Source organism: Macaca mulatta, chromosome 1, assembly GCF_049350105.2.
Source record: "Macaca mulatta isolate MMU2019108-1 chromosome 1, T2T-MMU8v2.0, whole genome shotgun sequence".
Classification (NCBI taxonomy): Eukaryota; Metazoa; Chordata; class Mammalia; order Primates; family Cercopithecidae; genus Macaca; species Macaca mulatta.
This window is the reverse complement of record NC_133406.1, coordinates 1,420,563-1,446,745: the sequence shown is the minus strand read 5'-3', so window position 1 is coordinate 1,446,745 and position 26,183 is coordinate 1,420,563. Positions and strand designations below refer to the sequence as shown.

Sequence of the window (26,183 nt, the reverse complement as noted above, 5' to 3'; positions counted from 1 at the left end):
GTGATCTGATTGGATGAAAAAGTTGAGAATTATTAACAGAAAATACCAGAAAACAAGTATAAAAAATTGGGCATAGTGGTTCATGCCTGTAATCCCAACACTTTGGGAGGCCAAGTTGGGTTAATTACCTGAGCTCAGGAGTTCAGTATTAGCCTGGGCAACATACTGAAACCCTGCCTCCTCACAAAAAAAAAAAAAAAAAAAAAAAAAAAAAGCCAGGCATGGTGGTGTGCACCTGTGGTCCCAGATGCCCGGGAGGCTGAGGTGAGAGGATCTCTTAAGCCTGGGAAGTAGAGGCTGCAGTGAGCCATGATCGTGCCACTGCATTCTAGCCTGGGGTGACAGAGTGAGACTCTGTCAGAAATAATTGAGAAGTGACCCCAATGGGGAGGAGGAGAAAGAAAAAACTCAGTATGGAAAAGATAAAATCTTCCAGAGTGAAAGAAGAACAAAACATACTTAGAATTCCATAATGGATAGAATTTAAAGAATAAAATATGGCAATTATCGTATTTCCATTACCAAAGTAATGAGGCAGAATATAAGTGCGTCAAGTTAATTGGATTAACTGGTAAGGGATTTTTTTCTAAGCTTTATGAATTCTGTTTCAGCAAGCCAAAGCACAGAAAACAGATTTGGGATATTGAGCAAAAAAGAAAGTGGTATACATATATACCTTAATGAAGAAATGTGGAGCTGTGAGAAGAAGTGTACCATAAGCTGCAATTCCATACAATGATGAAATCAGGGAAATATCCTTCAGATTTTATGTGATATTAGAACCATATAACTTTACAGTATCATTTAGGACATGATAGCAGGAGGTACAGAGAACAACAAGGACAAATAAATTTTAAGAATATCATTAATTTTCAAAATAAGGGAAATAATATGCACTTTTGAAGGCAGAGATAAAGAAATGGAAGAGAAGTAAAGACTCCAGACATTGTAAATGCACAAAATAAGTGAATGATAAGCGTCCCAGGGAAGGTGGAGAAAAGATATTAATGTGGGCATACTAGAAGAATGAGAGCTTAATTTGAAGTGATGATTCACAGTTCAGAGAGAGAAATGTGCTCTCATTGTATCCTTCAACGTGGCACCCAAGAAAGATAATGAAGGTATAGATTTTTATTCAACCTCACGTATCTACTCATTCAAACATAGTTATCCATTTTAGAAGCAATGCAATGAAAGGTAATGGTCATTTCTAACATCAGCTCATTCAGTGGGTTTTTCCTGCTGGGTTTCTCCAAGCAGCCTCTGCTAGAGATGGTCCTCTTTGTTATCATTGTGATTTTCTATTTGCTGACTTTACTTGGCAATATGGCCATTATTATTTTGGCTCGTCTGGATCCCAGGCTCCATACCCCAATGTACCTCTTCCTTAGCCACTTGTCATTAATGGACCTCTGCTCCACTGCCAGCACAGTCCCCCAGCTGCTCTTCAACCTGCAGGGCCCAAAGACTGTAACTTATGGTGGCTGTGTTGGTCAACTCTATGTGTCTTTGGCAATGGGTTCCACAGAATGCATCCTTCTTGCAGTCATGGCCTTCGACCGTTATGTTGCTGTATGCCAGCCTTTGCACTATACTATTCTCATGCATCCTCGCATCTGTTTGCAACTGGTGGTTACGACATGGCTGACTGGCTTGTCCAGCTCATTGGTGCAGACTGTGCTTATCACACAGGTTCCCCTTTGTGGAAGAAACATCATAGACCATGTCTTCTGTGAAGTGCCAGTTCTCCTCAGACTGGCTTGTGTGGATACCACCTTCAATCAGATGGAACTCTTCCTGGTGAGTGCATTTTTACTCCTCGTGCCCCTTACTCTCATTCTTGTTTCCTACACCCGCATTGTTCAGGCTGTGTGGAAGATCAGGTCATCTGAAGGATGTCGAAAGGCCCTGGAGACTTGCTCTTCCCACTTGGTGGTGGTGTTTCTCTTCTATGGCACTGCTATGGCCATGTATCTGCAGCTCGGTTCAGCCACCTCCCAGAACCAGAACAAGTTTATGGCTTTATTCTATGGAATTGTTACTCCAACTCTAAATCCTTTCATATATACATTACGTAATAAAGATATGAAAGGGGCACTGTGGAAGATAATGGGGAAAAAGTAAAGAAAATGAAAGAGTTTGAAAAGATGGTAGAAACGGAAGAATGGAAAACTGCTTAATGGAAATAAACCATGAAATGCTTTTAATTCTGAAAAAAAGTTAATATTTCTTTTAGAGTTGCATTTCTCATATATGAAAATATATTTACTATGTTAACATATTTTTATATCTTATTTACAATGGTTAGATAATAGAATAGCTAAAGGTTACCTATCTTGATTCTGACAATGCCTAGCTACTCAACAATGGCCAACTCATGTAATTTCTGTTGTTGTCATTATATTTACAAAAATGGTAATGAAAACACCCACCCTGCATTGTGTAGAGGTTATTGTGGAGACAGAGCTAGATAAAGCAATGTTTTATAGTCTCCAAATGTAAAATGCTTTATAACAATTTCACATACAACTTTTGGGAGTATTCTCCAATTTGTGAGGGACTTCAGAGGCCATCTGGCCTAATACATCCAGTATGAGAATCCCCGCAAAATATTTTTGAATAGTGGTCATTCAAATGTGTTTGAACATATCCATGACAGAACAATCTGTTTTTCCCAAATGTTACACATTTGGACAGTTATGTTCATTATAGTCTTTCTTCTTAGATTAAGCTGGGAATCTGCCTATTTATTATTTTGACCTTGTTGATTTTGGCTTTGACCTTCAAAGCCAAACAAAATAATATTCCATTTGCTTAAATATTTTGAACATATGAAATAGATTACCATGCAGAACTTCTCTGAATGGATAATACTTTAAACTATTTTTTAGGTAACATGATGTCAACTATCCACAAAATCCTGGTATTTTTCTAAATTACATTTAACAATTTTAACCTACTTTTACAAATAAATTTTGTTGATCAAGTTGATTTATATAGAGATAGTGAGGTGGGCTAGATTTGTCTTTTAAACTCCATGAATATCTTTTGCTAAAAGCCAACCTAATTTTAAAATGGGGAGGTTATTTTTAAATTAATTCCTTTAGACATTGCTCTCTGATTGTGTAGGAAGGAAAATGTCCATTCTCTTCTTGATAGGCAATGGGATTCTGCATCTTAGTGAACAAGCAGTGGTCATCGTGAATTACATTCCCATTGCACTGGAGTAGCATCATCAAGACCGTTCATAGCTCAAAAGACCACCAGTGCTACTAAAGGCATGATCATCATTTCTCCACACAGTATTCTTTGCTTAGCATAGAAATTATTATATCATGTTCATGGAAAATTGACAATAAAATAAGGAAAAGTAATAAACATATAAAGGTTGGTGTTTCCTTCTGCTTGGTTGTTTGAAATGGAAATATATAATGAGACATCTTTGGTCCCTTTTCTTTCTCAAGTTTCATCTCAAAATCAATCACTAATTCCCATGGACATTCCCTCCTAATATCTCTCAAATTAGTTTATCATCATTTCTAATCGAACTTAAGAGATAATGCCATTTGCTTTTATGAATATTTTGTTGAATAATTGAATGGTTCGAATTAACAATGATTAGAGTTCAGTAAATTGGTTAGGAAGCAATACTTACTGCACATATGTAAATACTTATATGGCAACCTGTATAAAACAGACTCCTTATATACCAGCAGTAATGACTTAAAGGCATAACTCATTCAATTAGTTATTTTATGATTTTGAATTGTGCATTAATTATTTTTCTCCTTATCTTATAATAATGATTCAGATTATTGGAAGTGTCTTTAGTAGTAGCAATGATGGTGTGCACACTTCTTATTTTTAGTACTAAGGAATGTGTTCAAGTTTTTCAACTAAATATGATACTAGAAGTAAATTTTGGCATGTAACTTTTAATAGAAAAAATAACTTTTCTTTCATTTCTGGTTTTTGAGATTAATGCATCATAAATTGTTACTGAATTCTATCAAATGCTTTGTATTTACTTTGTAAATTATGGGAATTTTTTCTTTTAGGTCTTTTTTTCTGATAAATTAATAACACTGTAGACTAAAAGGACCTAACGGACCTACACAGAACATTCCACCCAACAGCAGCAAAATACACATTTTTCTTAAGTGCATACAGAACATTCTCCAGAATAGATCATATGCTGGCTCACACAAAGAGGCTTACACATTTAAGAAGACTGAAATCTTATCAAGTATCTTTTCCTGTCACAGTGGTGTAAAACTAGAAATCAATACAGAAGAAGAAATAGAAAATTCATAAGCATTTAAAATTAAGCAATACACTCCTGAAAAACCAATCTGTCAAAGCAGAAATCAAGAGGGAAATTTAAAAAATAGCTTCAACAACAACAACAACAACAAAAAAACAGAAATACAGCAGAAATGTATTCATTTCTAGTAGATTATGCAGTTTCTTGGTGTATAATTGTTCATAGCTGTCTGTTATGATCCTTTGTATTTGTATGGGATTAGCTATAACATCTCCTCTTTGTCTATAATTTTGTTTGAGTCTTTTCTCCTTTTTTCTTTCTTAATCTAGCTTCAGGTTTGTCAATTTCTTTTATCTTTTCAAAAAGCCAACTGTTTGCTGATTTTTTTTTTTTTGAGACGGAGTCTCGCTCTGTCGCCCAGGCTGGAGGGCAGTGGCCGGATCTCAGCTCACTGCAAGCTCCGCCTCCCGGGTTCACGCCATTCTCCTGCCGCAGCCTCCCGAGTAGCTGAGACCACAGGCGCCCGCCACCTCGCCCGGCTAGTTTTTTGTATTTTTTAGTAGAGACGGGGTTTCACCAGGTTAGCCAGGATGGTCTCGATCTCCTGACCTCGTGATCCGCCCGTCTTGGCCTCCCAAAGTGCTGGATTACAGGCTTGAGCCACCGCGCCCGGCCTGCTGATTTTTTTATATTGTTTTTCTAGTCTGTACGTCATTTATTTCTGTTATATTAATAGTATATATTGTTTTCTTCATTTTGGGAATTTGGAGCTTAGTTTGTTCTTCTTCTAGTTCCTTGACATGTAAGGATAGTATGTTCGAGCTCTTTATTCTCAATGTAGGCATTTTCATAAACGCAAATCAAATCAACGTGATACACCACATTGAAAGAATAAAGGATACAAAAATCATATAATAATCTCAATAGATGCAGAAAAATATTTGGGCAAAAATTCAATATCCTTTCATGAAAAAGTAATAATTGTAACAAATTACAGGTAGAAGGAAAGTACTCAACACAATCAAGGCCATATATGACAAGCTCACAGTTAACATTATACTTAGTGGTTAAAAGCTGAAAGCTCTTCCTCTAAGATGAGAATCAAGACAAGGATGACCACTCTCAACAATTTTAGGAGCGATCAGGCAAGAGAAAAAAATAAAAGGCCTCCAATGGGAAAGCAAGAAGTTAAATTATCCCTGTTTGCAGATGACATGATGTTATTTAGAGAAAACCCTAAATGCTCTACCAAGAAACCGTTAGAAGTAACAAATTCAGATAATTTACATAATATAAAATCAATATATAAAAAACTGATAGTGTTTCTATACACTAACAACAAAGTATCTGGAAAAGAAATCAAGAAAACAACATTATTTACAATAACATTTAAGAAAATAAAATAGGAATACATTTAATCAAGGAGATGAAAGATCTGTACACTGAAATCTATAAGTCATTGGTGAAAGAAATTGAGAGTACACAAATAAATGGAAAGATATCTTATGTTTATGGATGAGAAGAAGGAATATTGTTAATATATCCAAACTACTTAAAGTGATATATAGATTCAGGGCAATCCTTATTAAAATTCCAATGGCATTTTTCATAGAACTAGAAACAATCCTAAAATTCATCAGTAACTGTAAAAGACTCCAAATAGCCAAAGCAGTTTTGAGTGAGAAGAACAAAAATGGAGGCCTCACACTTCATGATTTAAAAATATAAGACTATGGTAATCAAAGCAGCATGGTACTGTCATAAAAATAGATACATAGACTAATGGAACATAAATGAGTGCCACGAAATAAATCTGCACATCGATCATTAACTAATCTTTGACAAGGTTGCCAAGAACCTACAATGGGTAAAGAAACTCATAAAAGAAGATAGTAGAGTGATGATTGCCAGGGCCTGGGGGAGGGGAGAAAGTGGGGGAGGTGCTATTCAAAGACTACATAGTTTCAGTTATGAAAGATGAATAAGTTCTGGAGATATAATGTACAGCATGGTGACTATAGTTCACAATATTGCATTGTGTACTTGAAATTTGCTGTAAGAGTAGATCTTAAGTCATCTCATCACACACACACATATACACACACCAACACACACACAGACATACCCCCAGACTCATGCACTAGGTAACTGTTTGAGGTGATGAATATGCTACTTAGGTTGATGTGGTAATACTTTTTCACAATATATACTTACATGAAATATCACACTGCACACCTTAAATACATACCATTTTTATTTGTGAATACCTGAATAAAACTGGAAAAAATAAAAAATTGATAAAATACATTACGCAGTCCTTCATCTTTTCTCTCCTTTATTTTATAGTCTTGGCAGCCACATGTGTAGGCTGTATCCCAAGATAACGGAAATATGGATCCCAGAGTTTTCAGATGGAAAAGAATCCCTCGTGATCCATATCTTAATTAATATTGGTTGTACTAAGCCACTGAAGCTTCTGTGTTTTGGGGGTTGTGTAATATGTCCTAGAGTATTCTATTACCATACTTTATATTTTCAAATTATTTATTATGTCCCCCATATTCCCCCCAAAACCTTACACCTATGTGGAAACCAGGGCTCAGTGAAGCCAGTAATCTAAGTCAGCAGAGCTAGTACCAAGATATTAATTTGAAGTCTAATTTACCATCTTTTAGAAATGCTTTATTCTCTTTGCATTGGCAAAGTTGCAAAGATATTTACTTATGTTTTCTTTTTACCCCTTTTTAGGGTTATAATACATTTATAATTATACATGTATCATTAAATGTTGTGTGTGGTTTTAAAGTTTTTTCATTTAATGTGGATATAATATAACATCATTTGTTGAATAGAATTTCTTCCTATTGAATTTCTTTGGCTTTCTTGTGAGGAATCATTTGTTGGTATATATGTGGGTCTATTTCTGAACTTTGTCATATCACTTTGAGCTATATGTCTATTTTTTCTCTCATATCACACTATCGGGATAATTGTAGCTTTGTAATAAGACTTGAAGTTAAATAGAACATATACTTTATTGTTTTTCCATTTTCAGACTGTTTTGACTGTGCTAGAACTCTTGATTTTCCAAATACATTTTACAATCAGCTTGTCAATTTATCCAAGTAAGTGTTCTGGTATTTTATTTAATATTACATCGAAGCTATCAATTTGGGAGAAGGTATCTCAACATGAATGCATTTCCATAACAGACACTATAATTATTTCTTTAAGTATATTTGAAGTGAGCCTTTCATTGATGAACATGGCAATATGGCAAGTTATTCCATTGATACAGGTCATTGATATGGTTTGGCTTTGTGTCCACACCCAAATCTCAACTGGCATTGTAAATCCCCATAATTCCCCCGTGTCCAGGGAGGGACCAGGTGGGAGGTGACTGGATCATGGGGGCATTTCCTCCATGCGGTTCTCGTGATGGTGAGTGAGTTCTCACGAGATCTGTTGGTTTTATAAGGCAGTTTTCCCTGTTCTTGCTTGCTGTCTCTCACCTGCCACTGTGTAAATTGTGCCCCTTCCCCTTCTGCCATGGTTGTAAGTTTCCTGAAGCCTCCCCAGTCATGCTGAACCCAGACCATTAAACCTCTTTTCTTTATAAATTACCTATATCAGGTATGTCTTTATAGCAGTGTGAAAATGGACTGACATCTTTAATTTCTGTTAGCAATGTTTCAATGTATAAAGTTATTGAGCTTTGTATAGCGTATGTATTTCTTTAATTTCTGTTGGCACAGATTATCAGGAATGGTTTACTCTATACTGCTCGGTCAGCAGCAGACATTCTGCATCTTGCTTTAGATTATGCTTTAGATTTTTCCTTATTAAAATGTATCTGGAGAGAACTTGAAAATGTTCTAATAGAATGTTTATATTAGAAACAAAACATGTTTTCTATTAGAAATAAAAATAGTTTATTGTTTATAATATAGTGTTTAAATGTAGTATAGGTGCTATTTATAGTTTAACTGATTATATTTTACTAACTGTACTTGGTAAGAAGAAAAAAACCAAACACCATAGAAATAGGAGACATAATTGTTCTAGAGGATGGCAGATATGCTGCAATAATTTAGGATTTTGCCACATGAATAAAATATTTTTGGGCCGAGTCACAAATGTGACATATTAAACCTATTGACCTTCTGAAATGAGAAAAAAAATGTTGTCCCTTGATTCACTCATCATGGTATCTAGAAGCAAGCTTGGGTAAAGAAGAGACTATGCTGAAGGCCCATGTTTGGCAAATTTTCTGACCCTGATCCTTGTGATCTAGCAGACACAAGGGTATTGATCGTAACCCTGCCATATACAGACTGTGTGTGTTATTACTGCAAGCCAAGATAAGAGTTCCAGTACAGACCCCACGGGGTGGGAGTAAGATCATGATTTCTCATAACAGTAACTAATTGTAATTGAAAAGCATCTTGGCTTTCTGTTAGAGAAACTGAAAAGCATCTTGGCTTTCTGGTAGAGACTGAGCAATCAATAGGACAACAATTTTGATGTGACGCAAACTGGTTCAAAACTGGCTATCATTCATCAGAAACTAGGTATCACCTCATATCTATCATTGTGAAAAATAACAGTAGTGGGTGAAAATATGGAGTAATTGGAATGCTTGCACACTATTGGTAGGAATGCAAGATGGTGCAAGAAACTATGAAAAACAGTGTGGAGGTTCTCAAACAGCTAGAAGTAGAACTACCATATGAACCAGCAATCCCATTCCCAAGTATAACAAAGAGTTAAAATCAGGATCTCAAAGAGATGTTAGCACTCCCATGTCCATTGCAGCACTATTCACAATAGCCTTGTTATTGTTTTAGTATGCATGCATCCAATTTTATTTCTAATACCTATTTAAAACATATCCTAAAGTAATTCAACATAAATGCATTTCCGTAACATACACTATAATTATTTTCTTATTTCAGTATATTTTAAACATGAAAATCAGTCAATTGCTTTGGTTAAGTTGAAATAATAGCTGTATTTCATTTTGTACTGTTTGATAACTACAGATGATAAATGAGTAGAGCCTATGTCGTGAAAATAATATAAGATATGTTTAAAGTGTTCTTTAACTGGCAATACATTCTAAGCTACATCAATTCTTCACTTAGGAAAACATAGATTGGAAATACCCTGGAAATTTAAAATGTACGCTTTTATATTATTGCCTCACAAAATCCATTTAACCAGTCAAATAAATCCAAATAGTTAATCATGTAGACAGCCTGGCTCTTTTATGTTATCAAGTTTAACTTCTCCTCTGAAAGTAAATGGGCATTTAAAATGGATTTTTATGCACAGACAGGCCGAATGAGTAACTAGTGAATATTGTGAATCACTTAATTTGTGGAATTGTTAGAAATTTTGTCAACAATTTAGCCCCAGGGAGAGCTAGCCTAACTACTTTGGCTAAAATCTAGGGAATAATTGGTAGTCTGCCTTCTGGGATTGCAGATTTTCTGTTCACTGATTTTAAGAGCAGAGTTTAAATGATAAAAGCTAATGGTATGGACGAAGGGTGAGTAGTTTTAATAATTTACATTACTTTTACATGTGAAAGAAAATCTCATAGAATTTTCTAGGGCATCCACCTGCTGATTGAGAAGAATCCTCATGAATTCATCCCAAATGGTCATCCAGCTTCAGAGAAATCTGAGTGAGCTGATCTCAGGACTGATTTCTTCCTATTTCCATTTTCAGGTCTTTGCTTCTCGCTCTAGCTCATGCCTCCAACTTTGGTCCGTCATTAAGTTTCATCCCTAGAAACGCCCTTGATCTGACCCATATCACCATCTCTATTCCATCCCAGCACATATTTCTGTTTTTTCTTTGTTTCATGTCTGATTATTTTATTCTCATTATTCCATTTTCTGGCTATATCTACATGATAGATTACTGCAATAATCAGAATAAACCATCCAGGTAGCACATTGTTATTTCCTTATTGCTAAGTAGAAATTTGTATCTTTAAGACTTGGTTGATAATCCCTGGATATATTGTTGACATTCTATGAGGCAAACACTTCAGATTTACTTATCAAGTTAATCGTGTCTGTTTTTATTTGTAGGTGGTTGTGATGAACACATGATGTAATATACTGCAAAGCACCTATAATAAATTTTAATATTGTTCCTATGATAATATTTTTTACTAAAGAATCTATTCATATTTGTATTTATGAAATGATTTTGTGGATTTTGTTTAACCAAATTGATTTTACTGCTTTTGATATATAAGCAAGTGAAATATAAGTTTAGGACATTTTTATGAAATAATGAACAAGAATGTTTTATATTTACTTATTTTCCTTTTCAGAACTATGTGTAAAAAACATACAAAACAAGTGTGGGTAAACTGGTCTCAAATAAAATGAAAACGATAGACTCCTGGTGTTTTTGATTGGTGGGCCACACATCAAATGCCAAGCTAATTTGTCATTGATAAAAACCCAAAGAATTGAGGTACATTTATGTAATGACCAATTACATTAATTTGTTACACTTCTTTGTAGAATTTTTATTCTACAACTAATTTTGTTTATGTTATTTACACTCCTGTCTCCATAACCCTGCATGTTTCCTCCAGCTGGAACATACAGCCTTTCATTCATTAGAAATCCTTCCAACTCTTTATATGACAACCTACAAATTGACTTCATCAATACCTCAGTTTAAAATATTTTTACTATTTTCTAAATTTCTATAGGACATATATCCCACAATAATATCTGTTAGGTGATAGATATAGAGATTTGTAGAAAAATAGATAAATGCATATATGGTGTTATACATGTGGGTATATGGTGTTATACACGTGGGTATATAGTGGTATACATGTGGGTATATGGTGGTATACATGTGGGTATATGGTGGTATACATGTGGGTATGCATCTTATTCCTGACTTACAGGACTTCACAATGCATATCAAAGGCATACATATGAGTGTGTGTATATATATGGTATGTATGTCTATGTCTAGTATTAATAATTGGGCATATTTATATATAATAATTTGGTCCTTGAAATAAAATTATGAATACTTAAAAGGTAGAAATCATAATATACCTACTTTTGTATCTCTGCTCATGCTTCCTCCTTGTGTTAAACGTTAAATTTTTTGCAAAATATAATTAAAAGCAGAAAAAGACACCACGCCCTTGCTGACTATTTGTCAAATGGTATTTGGCTTCAGGGATGATAATTTGTTCACAGTGAACATCAAGATGCAATATAAAGAAAAGAGAGTATAAAAAAATAAATAGGAAGAGATGAATTGGCAGTGAGGATGACCATAAAAAATGTCCAAACAGTTTTTCATGAATAGCAGGTGCACAACAAGTAGATCTGCAGTAATGAATTAATAAAATATATATTATCATTTATTTATAATTAGAAATTATTCTATGTGATAGTAATGTGTGCATCCATGTAGTTTTGTCTTTTCTATATTCAGCCTTACCTGATTTTTTTATATTGATTAGAGAGAATAGTAGCATTATAAATGTATTTATTCTTTTGTCTACATTCTTGAATTGATCCTTTCATAATGAATCAATAGCAACATGGCATAATACTCTTATTTCTGCTAATATACAAAGAAATTTCAGGTTAGAATGTTCAAGAGACTGGTCTAAAACCTGATTTCTGTAAAAACAAAACAACTGCTGACTCGATTCTCAGTGTGCCTTGGACTCTTCTCTAATTCTTAATAGAGTTTGCCAAGCACCAACATCAGAGCACACAGGGTATGATTCTACACTCATTATTTTGAGAAATAATCAATTTAAAACATCACTGCACAATTCTGAATCTAAATGGATATTAGATTCAAATAACAAATTCACTATCTACTAATCTGTACATTATAAAAGCAAACACAAGAATTGTCTTAATTACTAAGGTATTCTGCTTGTCAGAAAGACCTTCATTGTATTCTGGAATCCTAATTTTTACTAGCACATTAATGTCTAAATGGCTGGAGTAGAGTAAGCATCTTTTATTGATAAGAAAATATTAAATCTAGCTATATCTGGCATAGATAGCACCTTACTTGTGGTGTGAGTAGTTGACATCAGGTGTCTGTCTCCTCAGCCAGTAGTGACAGGGAGAAGTGACATGCTGGGAGAAGGCCCTGTTTGTCCTAGGCTATTGCAGAGCAAAGGTTCAGTTCCAGCAGAGAGCACAGTATGTGTTTTCCTGTGGCTGCTGTTGGACATTCTGTTTGATCCTCTCACTTACAATCTGAGGCTATTATATCATAATAGGACTCCAAAGTCATTGTGTCCAAACTTCTTCATTAGGTAAATAAGGAAACACCAAGTTAGATGCACTGTTTTTCTAACTCGCAAGACAAGCTTGAGACATGGGTATAATTAATTTTCTTAATTTAAGAGATGAGAAAACTATGCTTACATATTATGTAACTTGTCAAAATTCTAAGCTAAGTCTGACTTTTGAAACATTATTTTAGTCATTTCTTTTGAGTGGATATTAAAGTAAATCAGAGAGGGTTAATTCATTTCATTATCAGAACAACACTCAGTTGGTGTTTGAGGGTAGATAAAATTAAATCTGAATGAGCCACTTTGCCCAGACTGTCTTTACTAGATAGTCATTGTAAAGGCAGATTGAGGAATTCTCCCTTCTGTTTCTGCCTTTCTGAGGGGTAGTACTTGGGCATCCTATTCTTTCTTCCTGAAAGATAAAAAACTGTATTCTGCTTTGTTTCCTTTTATTGTTATGGATTGGATAATGTTCTCTCCAAAATTCATACATTGAAGTATTAGTCCCCTGTACCTCAGAAGGTGACTGTATTTGAGGATCAGAGTTTTTAAAAAGATCATTAAAATCAGGTCATTGTTGTGTTCCCTAATCTAATAGGATTAGTGTTCTTTTAAGAAGAGGAAATTTGAACACAGACAGGCACAGAGGAAAGTCACACGAAGAGACATGGGAAAACATGGCCTTATAACAGCCAAGAAGGGAAGCCTGGAACACACCCTTCCCTCTCAGCCGTTGGAAAAACTCAGCTCTGACAACACCTCGTTTTTGAACACTTGGCCTCCAAAACGGTGAAATAAATATCTGTAGTTTAAGCCACCCAGTCTGTGGTGCTTTGTTACAACAGCCTTAGCAAATGAATAGATTGACAATCTCCAAATGTAAATTTTTGTACTCCATATGTTCCTAGAGAGGTTAGAACAGCAGAAATTTTCAATTAGGTTTTGAAGTAGTTTGGGCCATATTTTATTTTTCAAAAAGAGTGATTACAAAGCAAATACACATTTATTTTGTTTTCTAAAAACATCATTATTATCCTATGCCCAGAAATAACCACTATTATTTTGTGTATAAAGATTGACAGAAATTTTTAGATCATAGTTCAAAAATTTTATCAAGACTAATAAATTATTTTTTAAAAACCTATTCATTTATAATAACATGAAAAGTCTAATATGATTAATAAAAGTTGTGGACGTGGCAGACTCAAAAGAAAATTTAAATCACTGCTTTAAAAATCAAATTTGAATTGGTTTTAACTCATTTTTACAGTACTATTGTGAGTTAAATACAACTGTGGAGACTGCCTCTGATTTCCAAGTAATGGTCTTCTTTTATTCAAATTGTATGTCAGCAGACTCCCTCTTCCTCAAATCATAGTCCTTCACATGCAGTTTCTCATTCTTAACTTTAAAATGGTAAATCCTGTGAAGGTGCTGATGACACCATCCAGGTATAGCAAGAGGGATGAACACCAGCTAGTTAAATGCCACAGACTAACGCATGTCTTTGGTACTGGTAGGTCCTGAATCAAGGCCAACTGTGTGTCCAGTATTTCAGAGTTCAGTCCTATATGCAAGATTTCTACTGTGAGAGAAAAATCAGTGACTGGATATATTATTGCATGAAGCAGAGGCCCTTGTGTCAGATCTAGCCCATAATTTCTCTGTTTGGCACACTGGGAGATGTTATGCTAAAATCAGAACATTTATACCAAAAAATGTAAAGATTTGGCCTCATAGTGCCTGAAATCTCATGCAGGTAACACTTAGCTGAAATCTCATGCAGGTAACACTTAGCTGTACCTATCCTATCATTACTTGTTCCTGACCTGCTCATATATTCACATTATGTGCTCGACTTCTGTTAGGATTTGAGTTAGGACCGTTTGCCTGCCCTTTCCCTAAAACAACCTCTACCCAATGCAGTAAATACAGCAGTTGTTGATTGGATAATCACTGAATGAATGAGACCTTTTGCATTAAGTAATGTATACTATTCTAAAGTTTATTGTTTATTTTGTGTGCATATATCCAGTTACTTAATGAATACATGTTTATTTTCTTTCGTTTATTCAGAACTTGTTATCTCTCAGACTTAACAGAGAAACAGCAAAGGAGAAAAAAGAAAAGCAAATGGGAATTATCAACCACCGTTGGGATGAGATTTATTTTCAATCACTATGGATCACTTTGTGGTTGTTTCCTTTGCACTGAATATCACTAAAGCCCCAACCATTTTGAATATTATTTGGCTTTCCCCTCTATGACTTGGAAAGAAAATGACAAATGAGACCACCGTGACTGAATTTATTCTCAAGGGCTTCTCAAACGTGCCTGAAATGACTCTTATTAGCACTGCACTCTTCCTTTTCATCTACCTTTTTGCCCTTGTGGGGAACATGTCCATCATCCTAGCTGTGGCCAGAAACATCCGCCTCCATACTCCCATGTACTTCTTCCTGCAGAATCTGTCTTTCTTGGACATGTGCTACACCTCAGTCACTGTCCCGAAGGCACTTATCAATTCACTTATGGGCTTCAAAGTCATTTCCTTTTGGGAATGTGTTGCTCAGCTCTTTATATTTGTAATGCTGTGTGCCTCTGAGTGCTTCTTACTCACATACATGGCATATGACCGTTGTTTAGCCATCTACAAGCCTCTTATCTATGGTTTCATTATGAGCAGAAAGCTGTGTACAGAGCTTGTCATTGTGGCCTGGTTAAGTGGAGCTCTCTATGCCATCTTTCACACTATCAACACCTTCTCTCTACTATTCTGTGGGCCCAATGTCATTGACCATTTCTTCTGTGACAGCTCTCCCATTATGAGACTGTCTTGCAGTGACTCCCATGTCAATGAAGAAGTTGGATTTGCAGTTGGGGGGTGTATCATTCTCAGTGCTTTTGCCCTCACCATAATCTCCTATGTTCTCATCATCTCTACCATTGCTCAAATCCACTCTGCTGGTGGCCGTCAAAAGGCTTTCTCCACCTGTTCCTCTCACCTGGCCACTGTCATTCTGTTTTATGTCACTGGGAGCTTTGCTTACCTCACACCCACTTCCCAGTACTCTCCCACTCAAGGACGGTTAGTGTCTGTGTTTTACTCCATCCTCACACCCAGCCTAAATCCCATCGTCTACTGTCTGAGAAACAAAGACATGCAGATGGCCCTGAAAAAGCTGTTTTTCTATCCAAGTAGACATGTTTTCTTGTATTGACTATATTGCTGTGAACATTTTTCCACATTGACTATGTGCATGTTTAGGAAGGCAGCTTACTCGTTGGCAGAAAGGGATCACAGATTTCACTCTTGATAAAACGGCAAATTAAGAAAAGAATAATTTCTGAGGCCTCAGTTCTGTTCCGTTAGTCTGTATATCTGTTTTGGTACCATTACAATGTTTTGGTTATTGTAGCCTTGTAGTATAGTTTGAAGTAAGGTAGCATGATGCCTCCAGCTTTGTTCTTTTGGCTTAGGATTGTCTTGACTATCCCGGCTCCTTTTTGGTCCCATATGAAATTTAAAGTAGTTTTTTCTAATTCTGTGAAGAAAGTCAATGGTAGATTGATAGGGATAGCACTGAATCTATAAATCACTTTGGGCAGTATGACCATTTTCATGATATTGATTCTTCCTATCCATGATCATGGAATGTTTTTCCATTTGTTTGTGTCCTTTCTTATTTCCTTGAGCAGTGGCTTGTAGTTCTCCTTGAAGAGGTTCTTCACATATCTTGTAAGTTGTATTCCTAGGTATTTTATTCTCTTTGTAGCAATTGTGAATGGGAGTTTGCTCATGATTTGGCTCTCTGTTTGCCTATTATGGGTGTATAGGAGTGCCTGACAAAAACAAGCAATGGGGAAAGGATTCCCTACTTAATAAATGGTGTTGAGAAAACTGGCTAGCCATAGGCAGAAAACTGAAACTGGACCCTTTCCTTACATCTTATACAAAAATTAACTCAAGATGGATTAAAGACTTAAATGTAATACCTAAAACCATAAAAACCCTAGAAGAAAACCTTGGGAATACCATTCAAGACATAGCCATGGGCAAAGACTTCATGACTAAAACACCAAAAGCAATGGCAACAAAAGCCAAAACTGACAAATGGGATATAATTAGACAAAAGAGCTTCTGCACAGCAAAAGAAGCTATCATCAGAGTGAACAGGCAACCTACAGAATGGGAGAAAATTTTTGCAATCTATCCATCTGACAAAGGGCTAATATCTAGAATCTTCAAGGAGCTTAAACAAATTTACAAGAAAAAAAAAAAAAAAAACCACACCAAAAAGTGGGCAAAGGATATGAACAGGCACTTCTGAAAAGAAGACATTTATGCTCCCAAAAAACATATATAAAAAAAAATCTCATCATCACTTGGTCATTAGAGAAATGCAAACCAAAACCACAATGAAATACCATCTCATGCCAGTAAGAATAGCGATCATTAAAAAGTCAGGAAACAACAGATGCTGGAGAGGATGTGGAGAAACAGGAATGCTTTTACACTGTTGGTGGGAGTGTAAATTAGTTCAACCATTGTGGAAGACAGTGTGGCAATACCTCAAGGATCTAGAACCAGAAATATAATTTGACCCAGCAATCCCATTTCTGGGTATATACCCAAAGGATTATAAATCATTCTACTATAAAGACACATGTACATGTATGTTTATCACAGCCCTATTCACAATAGCAAAGACTTGGAACCAACCCAAATGTCCATCAATGATAGACTGGATAAAGAAAATGTGGCACATATACACCATGGAATACTATGCAGCCATAAAAAAGGATGAGTTCATGTCCTTTGCAGGGTCATGGATGAAGATGGAAACCATCATTCTCAGCAAACTAACACAGGAACAGAAAACCAAACACCACATGTTCTCACTCATAAGTGGGAATTGAACAATGAGAACACACGGACATAGGGTGGGGAACATCACATACCGTGGCCTGTTAGGAGGTGGGGAGGTAGGGGAGTGATAGCATTAGCAGAAATACCTAATGTAGATGAAGGGTTGATGGGTGCAGCAAACCACCATGGCACGTGTATACCTATGTAAAAAACCTGCACGTTCTGCACATGTACCTCAGAATTTAAAGTATAATAATGAAAATAAATAAATAACAAAATTAAAATTAAAGAAAAGAATAATTATCTGCCATTAAATTTATTTTGTCAATTGTAGAAATTTTAATAACTTCTGTCCTACGTCTAGTTTTATCTGATACTTTGTGATAAAATGGGGAGTAACACTTAGTGCTGTTTTGGTCAGTTGCATTTTCCTTATCAACTCAAGAGAAGATGAGACAATAAACAGTCTCTATCTTTTTAGTCTATAATCCCACTACTTCTGTGCAGATGGTAGGGGAAAAAGTCAATGTATTGCTTGCAAAGAGCTGCATGTAGAATGTGGTAGGGCATTTATTTCCTGATGGCAAGTAGCTGGGCAAATAGATTCAGGGTCTCTTATCACCTGATAATGGGTTATTGATAAGAGGCCAAAGGAATGTCTTCATCTTTTAAATATATAATTAATGCCCACAACCAGCATAAATATTTGTGTTGGCTATCCACTGGACATATAAATGTGTTTCTGAATAAGCCAACTTGACGAGATGAATTTATGGGGGATGATGTTTAGCATGTAGATATGGGAATGAGAGACCTACAATATTTTGAAGCATTTGGAATCAGATAAGTATTACAAATGTTTGTCTTGACACATTTTTGTCTCTCATAGATGCAATAAATCAATCTTACATTTCATTGGTTCTTTATATTTGTTAAGATGATTGACTTCATATATATATGTTATGTAAACTTTTTAAGTTGCAGAAATAAGATCTATGTTTGTTTCTTTGCTTGTGGCAGAACATACACATAAATATCAATATATAGACTTATGGCTATATGATATGTGCCCAACATGTTGCATTTTAGAGGGTCTGGACACAATGACTGTGTATTTATCTTAAAATAAAAATTATTAGACTAATTGGATCTAATAGATATATTCAGAACACTCCACCCGGAACAGTAAAATGCATGTTTTTCTCAGGATAGACCATATATTAGGCCATGAAAAGTACTAATAAATTTTTAAAAACACAATTATAAAAAATATTTTTTAATTCCAATGAATTAAAATAGAAATTAATAGCAGAATAAAATGGAAAAAAAATCACAAATAAATATAAATAAATAACATGATTTTAAAAAATAGAGTGAAGAAATCAATAGAGAAATTCAAAAACACCCTGAGCTAAATTAAGTTGAAAATACAGCATACCAAAACTTTAGAAAAAGCAGAAACTGAGCTATGAGGGAAATATATGTAAATGCTTACATTAAAAAATATAAATATACTGCAAATGCTTATATTAGAAAAGAGCAAAGATCTCAACCTAACAACTTAATTTATACCTTAAGAAACTATAAAAAGAACAAACTAGGCCGGGCGCGGTGGCTCAAGCCTGTAATCCCAGCACTCTGGGAGGCCGAGACAGGCGGATCACGAGGTCAGGAGATCAAGACCATCCTGGCTAACACGGTGAAACCCCGTCTCTACTAAAAAAGTGCAAAAAACTAGCCAGGTGAGGTGGCAGGCGCCTGTAGTCCCAGCTACTCGGGAGGCTGAGGCAGGAGAATGGTGTAAACCCAGGAGGCGGAGCTTGCAGTGAGCTGAGATCTGGCCACTGCACTCCAGCCTGGGTGACACAGCGAGACTCCGTCTCAAAAAAAAAAAAAATAAATAAATAAAGAAAATGAACAAACTAAATACACAGCAGAAGGAAGGAAATCAATATTAGAGATAAACAAAATAGAGTACAAAAAAATACAGAAAATTAAAACAAGAATTGGTTATTTGAGATGATAAGCAAAATTTTTAAAAAGTTAACTAGATTGAAAAAGAAAAAAGAATATTCAAATGACTAAAATCAGAAATAAAAGCAAGAACACTAAAAGTAACTTCACAGAAATAGAAAGGATTATAAGAGAATACTATGAACAATTGTGTGCCAACAAATTAAATTACTAAATAAAAAGAATGAATTCCTAGAAACAAAGAATTCAAATAGCAACATGAATCATAAAGAAATAGAAAATCTGAACAGAATTATAATAAGTTGAATCAGGAATCAAAAACTTCCCACTAAAGAAAAGCCCAGGGTGAGATGGCTTTACAGTTGAATTCTGTTGTTTAAAGAATTAATATTAATCCTTCTCAAATTCCCCCAATAAATTAAAGATAAAAGAACACTTCCAAGTTTGTTCTATGAAGCCAACCTTACCCAGAAAATAAAGTCAGACAAAGACATTACAAGAAAAGAAACGTACAGGCTAATAGACCATGATGAATATCATTGCAAAAAATCTCAACAAGTACTATCAAGCAGAATTCAGCAGGATATTAAAATAAGTATACACTATGATCAAGTGGAATTTATTCTCAGAATGCAAGGATGATTCAACATACTAAAGTCAATCCACATTAACAGAATGAAGGGAAAAAGCACATAATCACTTCAATTGATACAGAAAAAGCATTTGAAGAAATTCAACACCAATTTACGATGAAAAAAACTTAACACACTAAGAAAAAAAGAAAACAACCCCAATATAATAAAGGTCATACATGACAAACTCCCAGTCAACAACATACTCAATGGTGAAAGACTAAAATGTTTTTCTCTAAGATCAGAAAAATAAGAAGGGTACTCACCTTCACCACTTCTATTTAACAAAATTTTGGAAGCCTCAGCCACAGCAATTAGACAAGAAAAAGAAAATAAAGGCATCTAAATTAAAGTTATCACTGTTTACTGATGACATAATATTTATATAGAAAACCCTAAATATTTTACCAAAAAATTGTAGACTAAGAACAAAATTTGCATAGTCGGAAGATACAAAATCAACACAGAAATATCAAGTAGGTTTTTATATACTGACAATAAACAATCTAAAAAAACCAATACCATTTACAACAGCATCATAGAAAATAACATTCTAGAAGTAATGCTATCCAAAGAGGTAAAAGAAAAAGAAAAACTGATAAATTGAACTAAATCAATATTTAAAAATTTTGGGTATCAAAAAAAATGAAAGTACAACACACCAAATGAGAGAAAATATCTACAAATCATGTATCTGGGAGGAGCCAAGATGGCTGACTAGATGCATTCAGAAAGAGATTCTTCCACTAAGGCACCATACCAGCAAGAAGGCTGGCTCACTCTAAGCTGATCTTCAGAAGGAAGACATTGAGACTGGATAGAGGGAGGACACAAACACTAGGCTGAAGAGGGAGAAAGCTGATAAGCCTGCACAGGGTTGCCAAGCACCAGGACTCACTCCTGGCCCCAACAAGCTCCTGAGGAAGAAGTGAGTTAAATAGGTATGGAGTGGCCCACTCTCCCACAGACCTCCAGAATCCTAGTGGCAGGAGATCCCATGACCCCTGTGGACATTAGAGCTGGCAGGGAGAGCTTCTTGGAAAGTTGGCAGGGACCGGACTCCAGTCTGCACAGAGTCCAGAAGGTTTGGCAAGGGAACAGCTGCAGTGGAGCATGGCCATAGATGCTCATCCCACAGGGCTTGCCATGCTGTTCTAGGTGGCGTCAGACTTTGTTGACTATCAGATCTGGACAAAAAGGGGCTATCTTTTCTATGGGATGAGACCAGTCTGATCAGAGTGCCCCTGTCTTCTGGTCTCTCCCATGAACTCTGCCTGACCACATCTGCTTACTGTGCAGCCTCAGGTGCCCAACCAGGGTGCTTCCTGGTCAGTACTACCATAGCCCTTTTATGGCCAGACTCTGCCAAATCATCAAAGAACTTTGGCAGATGGGGCCCCACAGGTATGCATTCACCCTCAGCCTCCTGCTACTGCTTTACTGGCTCGTACACACCTGCAGCCTACTCCACCACTTTGCTGGAAGACAATCACGCAGAGAATCCACCACACTGCTGCTTTGTTGCCACCATCATGTGAGTGAAGCCACTGCCCAGGTGAAGGACTTTTGGCAGCATCCCACATGGGAGTGTTGTTACCAGCAGACTGGGAACACCTTGGCCCTCCAGTGCAGCAGGTGTTTAACCTCAACACAAAATCATGGGATGGGTCCCAGCCCCCCATGGTTAGAGCATGTAGCCCAGGATGCTGAGCTGAGCCTTGACCCCTGAAATTATCCAGAAATAAAGCCAGTTGACAAAACACAACTTATACTAGTACAGTAAAATCCTCAAGTGTACCAAAGAACATAAAAGCAAAAAGCCTCATCCAAAAAACAGCAACTTCAAAGGTTAAAAAAAAAATAAGTCCATACAAATGAGGAATAACCAGTGCAAACATTCTGGCAACTATAAAAGTCAGAGTTTTATCTTACCTCCAAATAACCACACTAGATCCCAAACAATGGTTCTTAACCAGACTGAAATAGCTGAAAACAGATACATCAAATCAGAATTTAGATGGCAATGAAGACCACAGACACTCAGGCAGAAGTTGAAACCCAATCTACAGAATCTAGTAAAATGATTGAAGAGCTGAAAAGTGAAATAGCCATTTTAAGAAAGAACAAAACTGATCTGATAGAACTTAAATAATCACTACAATAATTTCATAATATAATAAAAAATATTAACAGCCAAACTGGCTAAGCTGAGGAAAGAATCTCAGAGCTCAAAGACTGGTTCTCTGAATTAACTCATTCAAACAAAAAAAAGCATTATAAAAAATGAACAAAACCTCCAAGAAATATGGGATTATGTAAAGAGACCAAATCTAAAACACATTGTTATCCATGAAAGAGAGAAAGAAAGAGCAAGCAACTTGAAAAACATATTTGAGGATATAGTCCACAAAAAATTTTCTAACCTTGCTCTAGAGGTTGACATTCAAATTCAGGAAATTCAGAGAACCCCTGTGAGATACTATATAAGGTAATCATCCCCAAGACACATTGTCATCAGATTCTTCAAGGTCAATGCAAAAGAAAAACTCTTGAAGGCAGCTACAGCAAAGAGGCAGGTCACCTACAAAAGGAACCACATCAGGCTAACAGTGGACCTTTTAGCAGAAACCCTACAAGCCAGAACAGATTGGGGGCCTATATTCAGTATCCTTAAAGAAAATAAATTCCAACCAAGAATTTTATATTTAGCCAAATTAAGTTTCATAAGTAAATGAGAAATGAGACCCTCTCAAAGGAGAAAATGCTAAAAGAACTTGTTACCATTTGACCTGCCTTACAATAAGTTCTAAAGGGAGTGTTAAACATGGAAATAAAAGCATGATATCTGCCACCACAAAATCACACTTAAGTAAATAATAAAGCAAGTATACAATCAAATCTAGATACACTATAAGGCAACTATACAATCAAGAACCAGCCAACAGCACAATGACAGCATCAAATCCTCACATATTAATATTAACACTGAATTGACACTAAATAAGCTAAATGTCACACTAGAAAGATATAGAGTGGCAAGTTGGATAAAGAAGCAAGATCCAACTGTCTGCTGTCTTCAAGAGACCCATCTCAAATACAGTGACACTCATAGGCTCAAAGTAAAGAGATGAAGAAAGATCTATTAGGCAAACAGAAAACAAAACAAAAAAATCAGTGGTTGCTCTTTCTATTCAAAGCAAAACAGACTTTAAAACAAGAATAACAAAGGATAAAGAGAGGCGTTACATAATGATAAAGGGTTCAATTCAACAAGACGACTTAAATGTCTTGAATATATATGCATCCAACACAGGAGCACCCAGATTTATAAAACAAGTTCTTAGAGATCTATGAAGAGACTTACATAACCACACAATAATAGTGGAAGACTTTAGTACCCATTGACACTATAAGACATGTCATTGAAGTACAAAGTAACAAAAAATATTTGACACCTAAACTAAACACTTGATCAAATGGACCTAAAAGATATCTACACAGCACTTTACTTCAAAACAAAAGAATATACATTTTTCTCATTTGTACATGTAACATACTCTAAAATCAATGATGTGTTTGACTGTAAAGCAATTATCAACAAATTCAATAACACCAAAATCATACCAACCATACTCTCAGTCCATAACACAATAAAAGTAGAAATCAATACCAAGATTTGTCAAAACCATACAATTACATGGAAAGTAAACAATCTGCCCCTCAATGACTTTTAGGTGAACAATAAAATTAAGGCAGAAATCAAGAAATTATTTCAAACTAATGGAAACCAAAATACTGTGTACCAGAACTCCTGGGACACATGTAATGTGGTGTTAAGAAGAAAGTTTATAGTGCTAAATACCCATATAAAAAAGTTAGAAATATCTCAAATTAGCAATCTAATATGCGACCTGGAGGAACTAAAAAACAAGAGGAAACCCACCTCAAAGCTAGTAGAAGAAAAGAAATGACAAAAATCAGAGCTGAAATGAAGGAGAGATGCAAAAAAACCATATGAAAGATCAACCAAACCAAATGTTGGTTCTTTGAAAGAATAAGTAACATTGATAGACTGATAGCTAGGCTAATGAAGAAAAAAGGAGAGAAATTTAAATAAACAATCAGAAACGACTAAGTGGACATTACCATTGACCTCTACAGAAATACAAAAACCCTCAGTGTAATCAAACACCTCTATGCACACAAAATAGGTTACCTAGAGGAAATGGATAAATTCCTAAAAATATACAACCTTGCAAAATTGAAAAAGGAAAATATTGAAACCCTGAATAGACCAATAATGATTCCAAAATTGAATTCATAATTAAAAAAAAAAACCCAACAAGAAAAAGCCCTGGATTAGATGGACTCACAACCAAATTCTACCAGATGTATACAGAAAAGCTGATACTAGTACTCCTGAAAGTATTCCAAAACATTAAGGAGGAAGGTCATTTTCCTAACTCATTCTATGAAGCCAGCATCAACCTGATACCAAATCTGGCAAAGAAACACACATACACACACACAACTAGAGAGCAACATTCCTTATGAAAAAAGACACAAAAATTCTCAACAAAATACTAGCAAATTGAATCCAGCAGCACATCAACAATTTCATACACCACAATCAAGTAGGCTTTATCCCTGGGATGCAAGGTTAGTTCAACATATGCAAATAAAAAAATGTGATTCTTCACATAAACAGAACCCAAAACAAAAACTGTATGCTTCTCTCACTAGAAGCAAAAAAGGCTTTCACTAAAATCCAACATTTCCTTATGTTAAAAACCTTCAAGAAACTAGGCATAAAAGGAACATACCTCAAAATAATGAGTCATCCATGGCAAACCCACTACCAATTTTATACTAAATGGGCAAAAGCTGGAACCATTCCCCTTGAGAACTGGAACAAGACAAGGGTTCCCATCTCACCACTCCTACTCAACATAGTTCTGGAAGTCCTAGTTAGAGCAATCAGGCAGAAGAAAGACATGAAGGGCATCTAAATAAGAAGGGAAGTGAAAATATATCTCTTCACAGATGATATAATTCTATACCTTGAAAATCCCATAGTCTCTACCCAAAGGCTCCTAGATCTGATAAGCAACTTCAGTAAAGTTTCAGAATACAAAATCAATGTAAAAATTCAGTAACATTTCTAGCCAGTAACATCCAAGCTGAGAGCCAAGCCACAAAAAGAATAAAATACCCTAGTTACACTTCTAACCTGGGAGAGGAAAGATCTCTACAACGAGAATTGTAAAACACTGCTGAAAGAAATCAGAGCTGAAACTAACAAATGAAAAAATATCCCATAATCATGGATAGGAAGAATAAATATGTTAAAATAGCTATACTGCCCCTCCCCACCAAATATTACAGATTCAATGCTCTTTCTATCAAATCACCAGTAACATTCTTCATAGAATCAGAAGAAACTATTCTAAAATTTATATGGAACTAAAAAAGAACCTGAATAGCCAAAGCAAAGTTAAGTAAAAAGAACAAAATCAGAGGCATCACACTACCTGACTTCAAGCTACACTTCAAGGCTACAGTAACCAAAACAGAATGGTACTGGTACAAAAACAGACATGTAGACCAATGAAACAGGTTAGAGAACTCAAAGATAAAGCCATACACCTACAACCATCAGATATTTGAAAATGCTGACAAAACAAATAATAGGGAAAAGACCGCCTATTCAATAAATGCTGCGGGGATAACATACCTCATATGCAGATGATTGAAACTGGACCCGACCCTTTCACCACATACAAAAATAAACTCAAGATGGATTAAAGACTAAAATGTAAAACCTAAAACTATGAAAGCCCTGGAAAACAACCTAGGCAATACAGTTCTGTACATAGATATGGGCTAAGATTTCATGAAGACAATAAAAGCAATTGCAACAAATCCAAAATTGACAAAGGGGGTCTAATTAAACTAAAGAACTTCTGTAAAGCAAAAGAAGCTACCAACATAATAAACAGATACTCTACAGAATGTGAAAACATATTTGCAAACTTTGCATTCAACAAAGCCTTAATGTCCAGAATCTATAAGGGACTTAAACAAATCAACAAGTAAAAGACAAACAACCCCATTAAAACATAGGGG

General features: G+C 35.5%; 1 protein-coding gene across 1 annotated transcript; it reads left to right on the top strand.

The window, feature by feature from the left end:
* Positions 1 to 14,980: 14,980 nt before the first annotated feature.
* Positions 14,981 to 15,802, top strand: LOC100423612 (olfactory receptor 5V1-like). The gene has a single exon (XM_015128108.3). The coding sequence runs from the start codon at positions 14,981 to 14,983 to the stop codon at positions 15,800 to 15,802; it is 822 nt and encodes a 273-aa protein (XP_014983594.3).
* Positions 15,803 to 26,183: the final 10,381 nt, after the last annotated feature.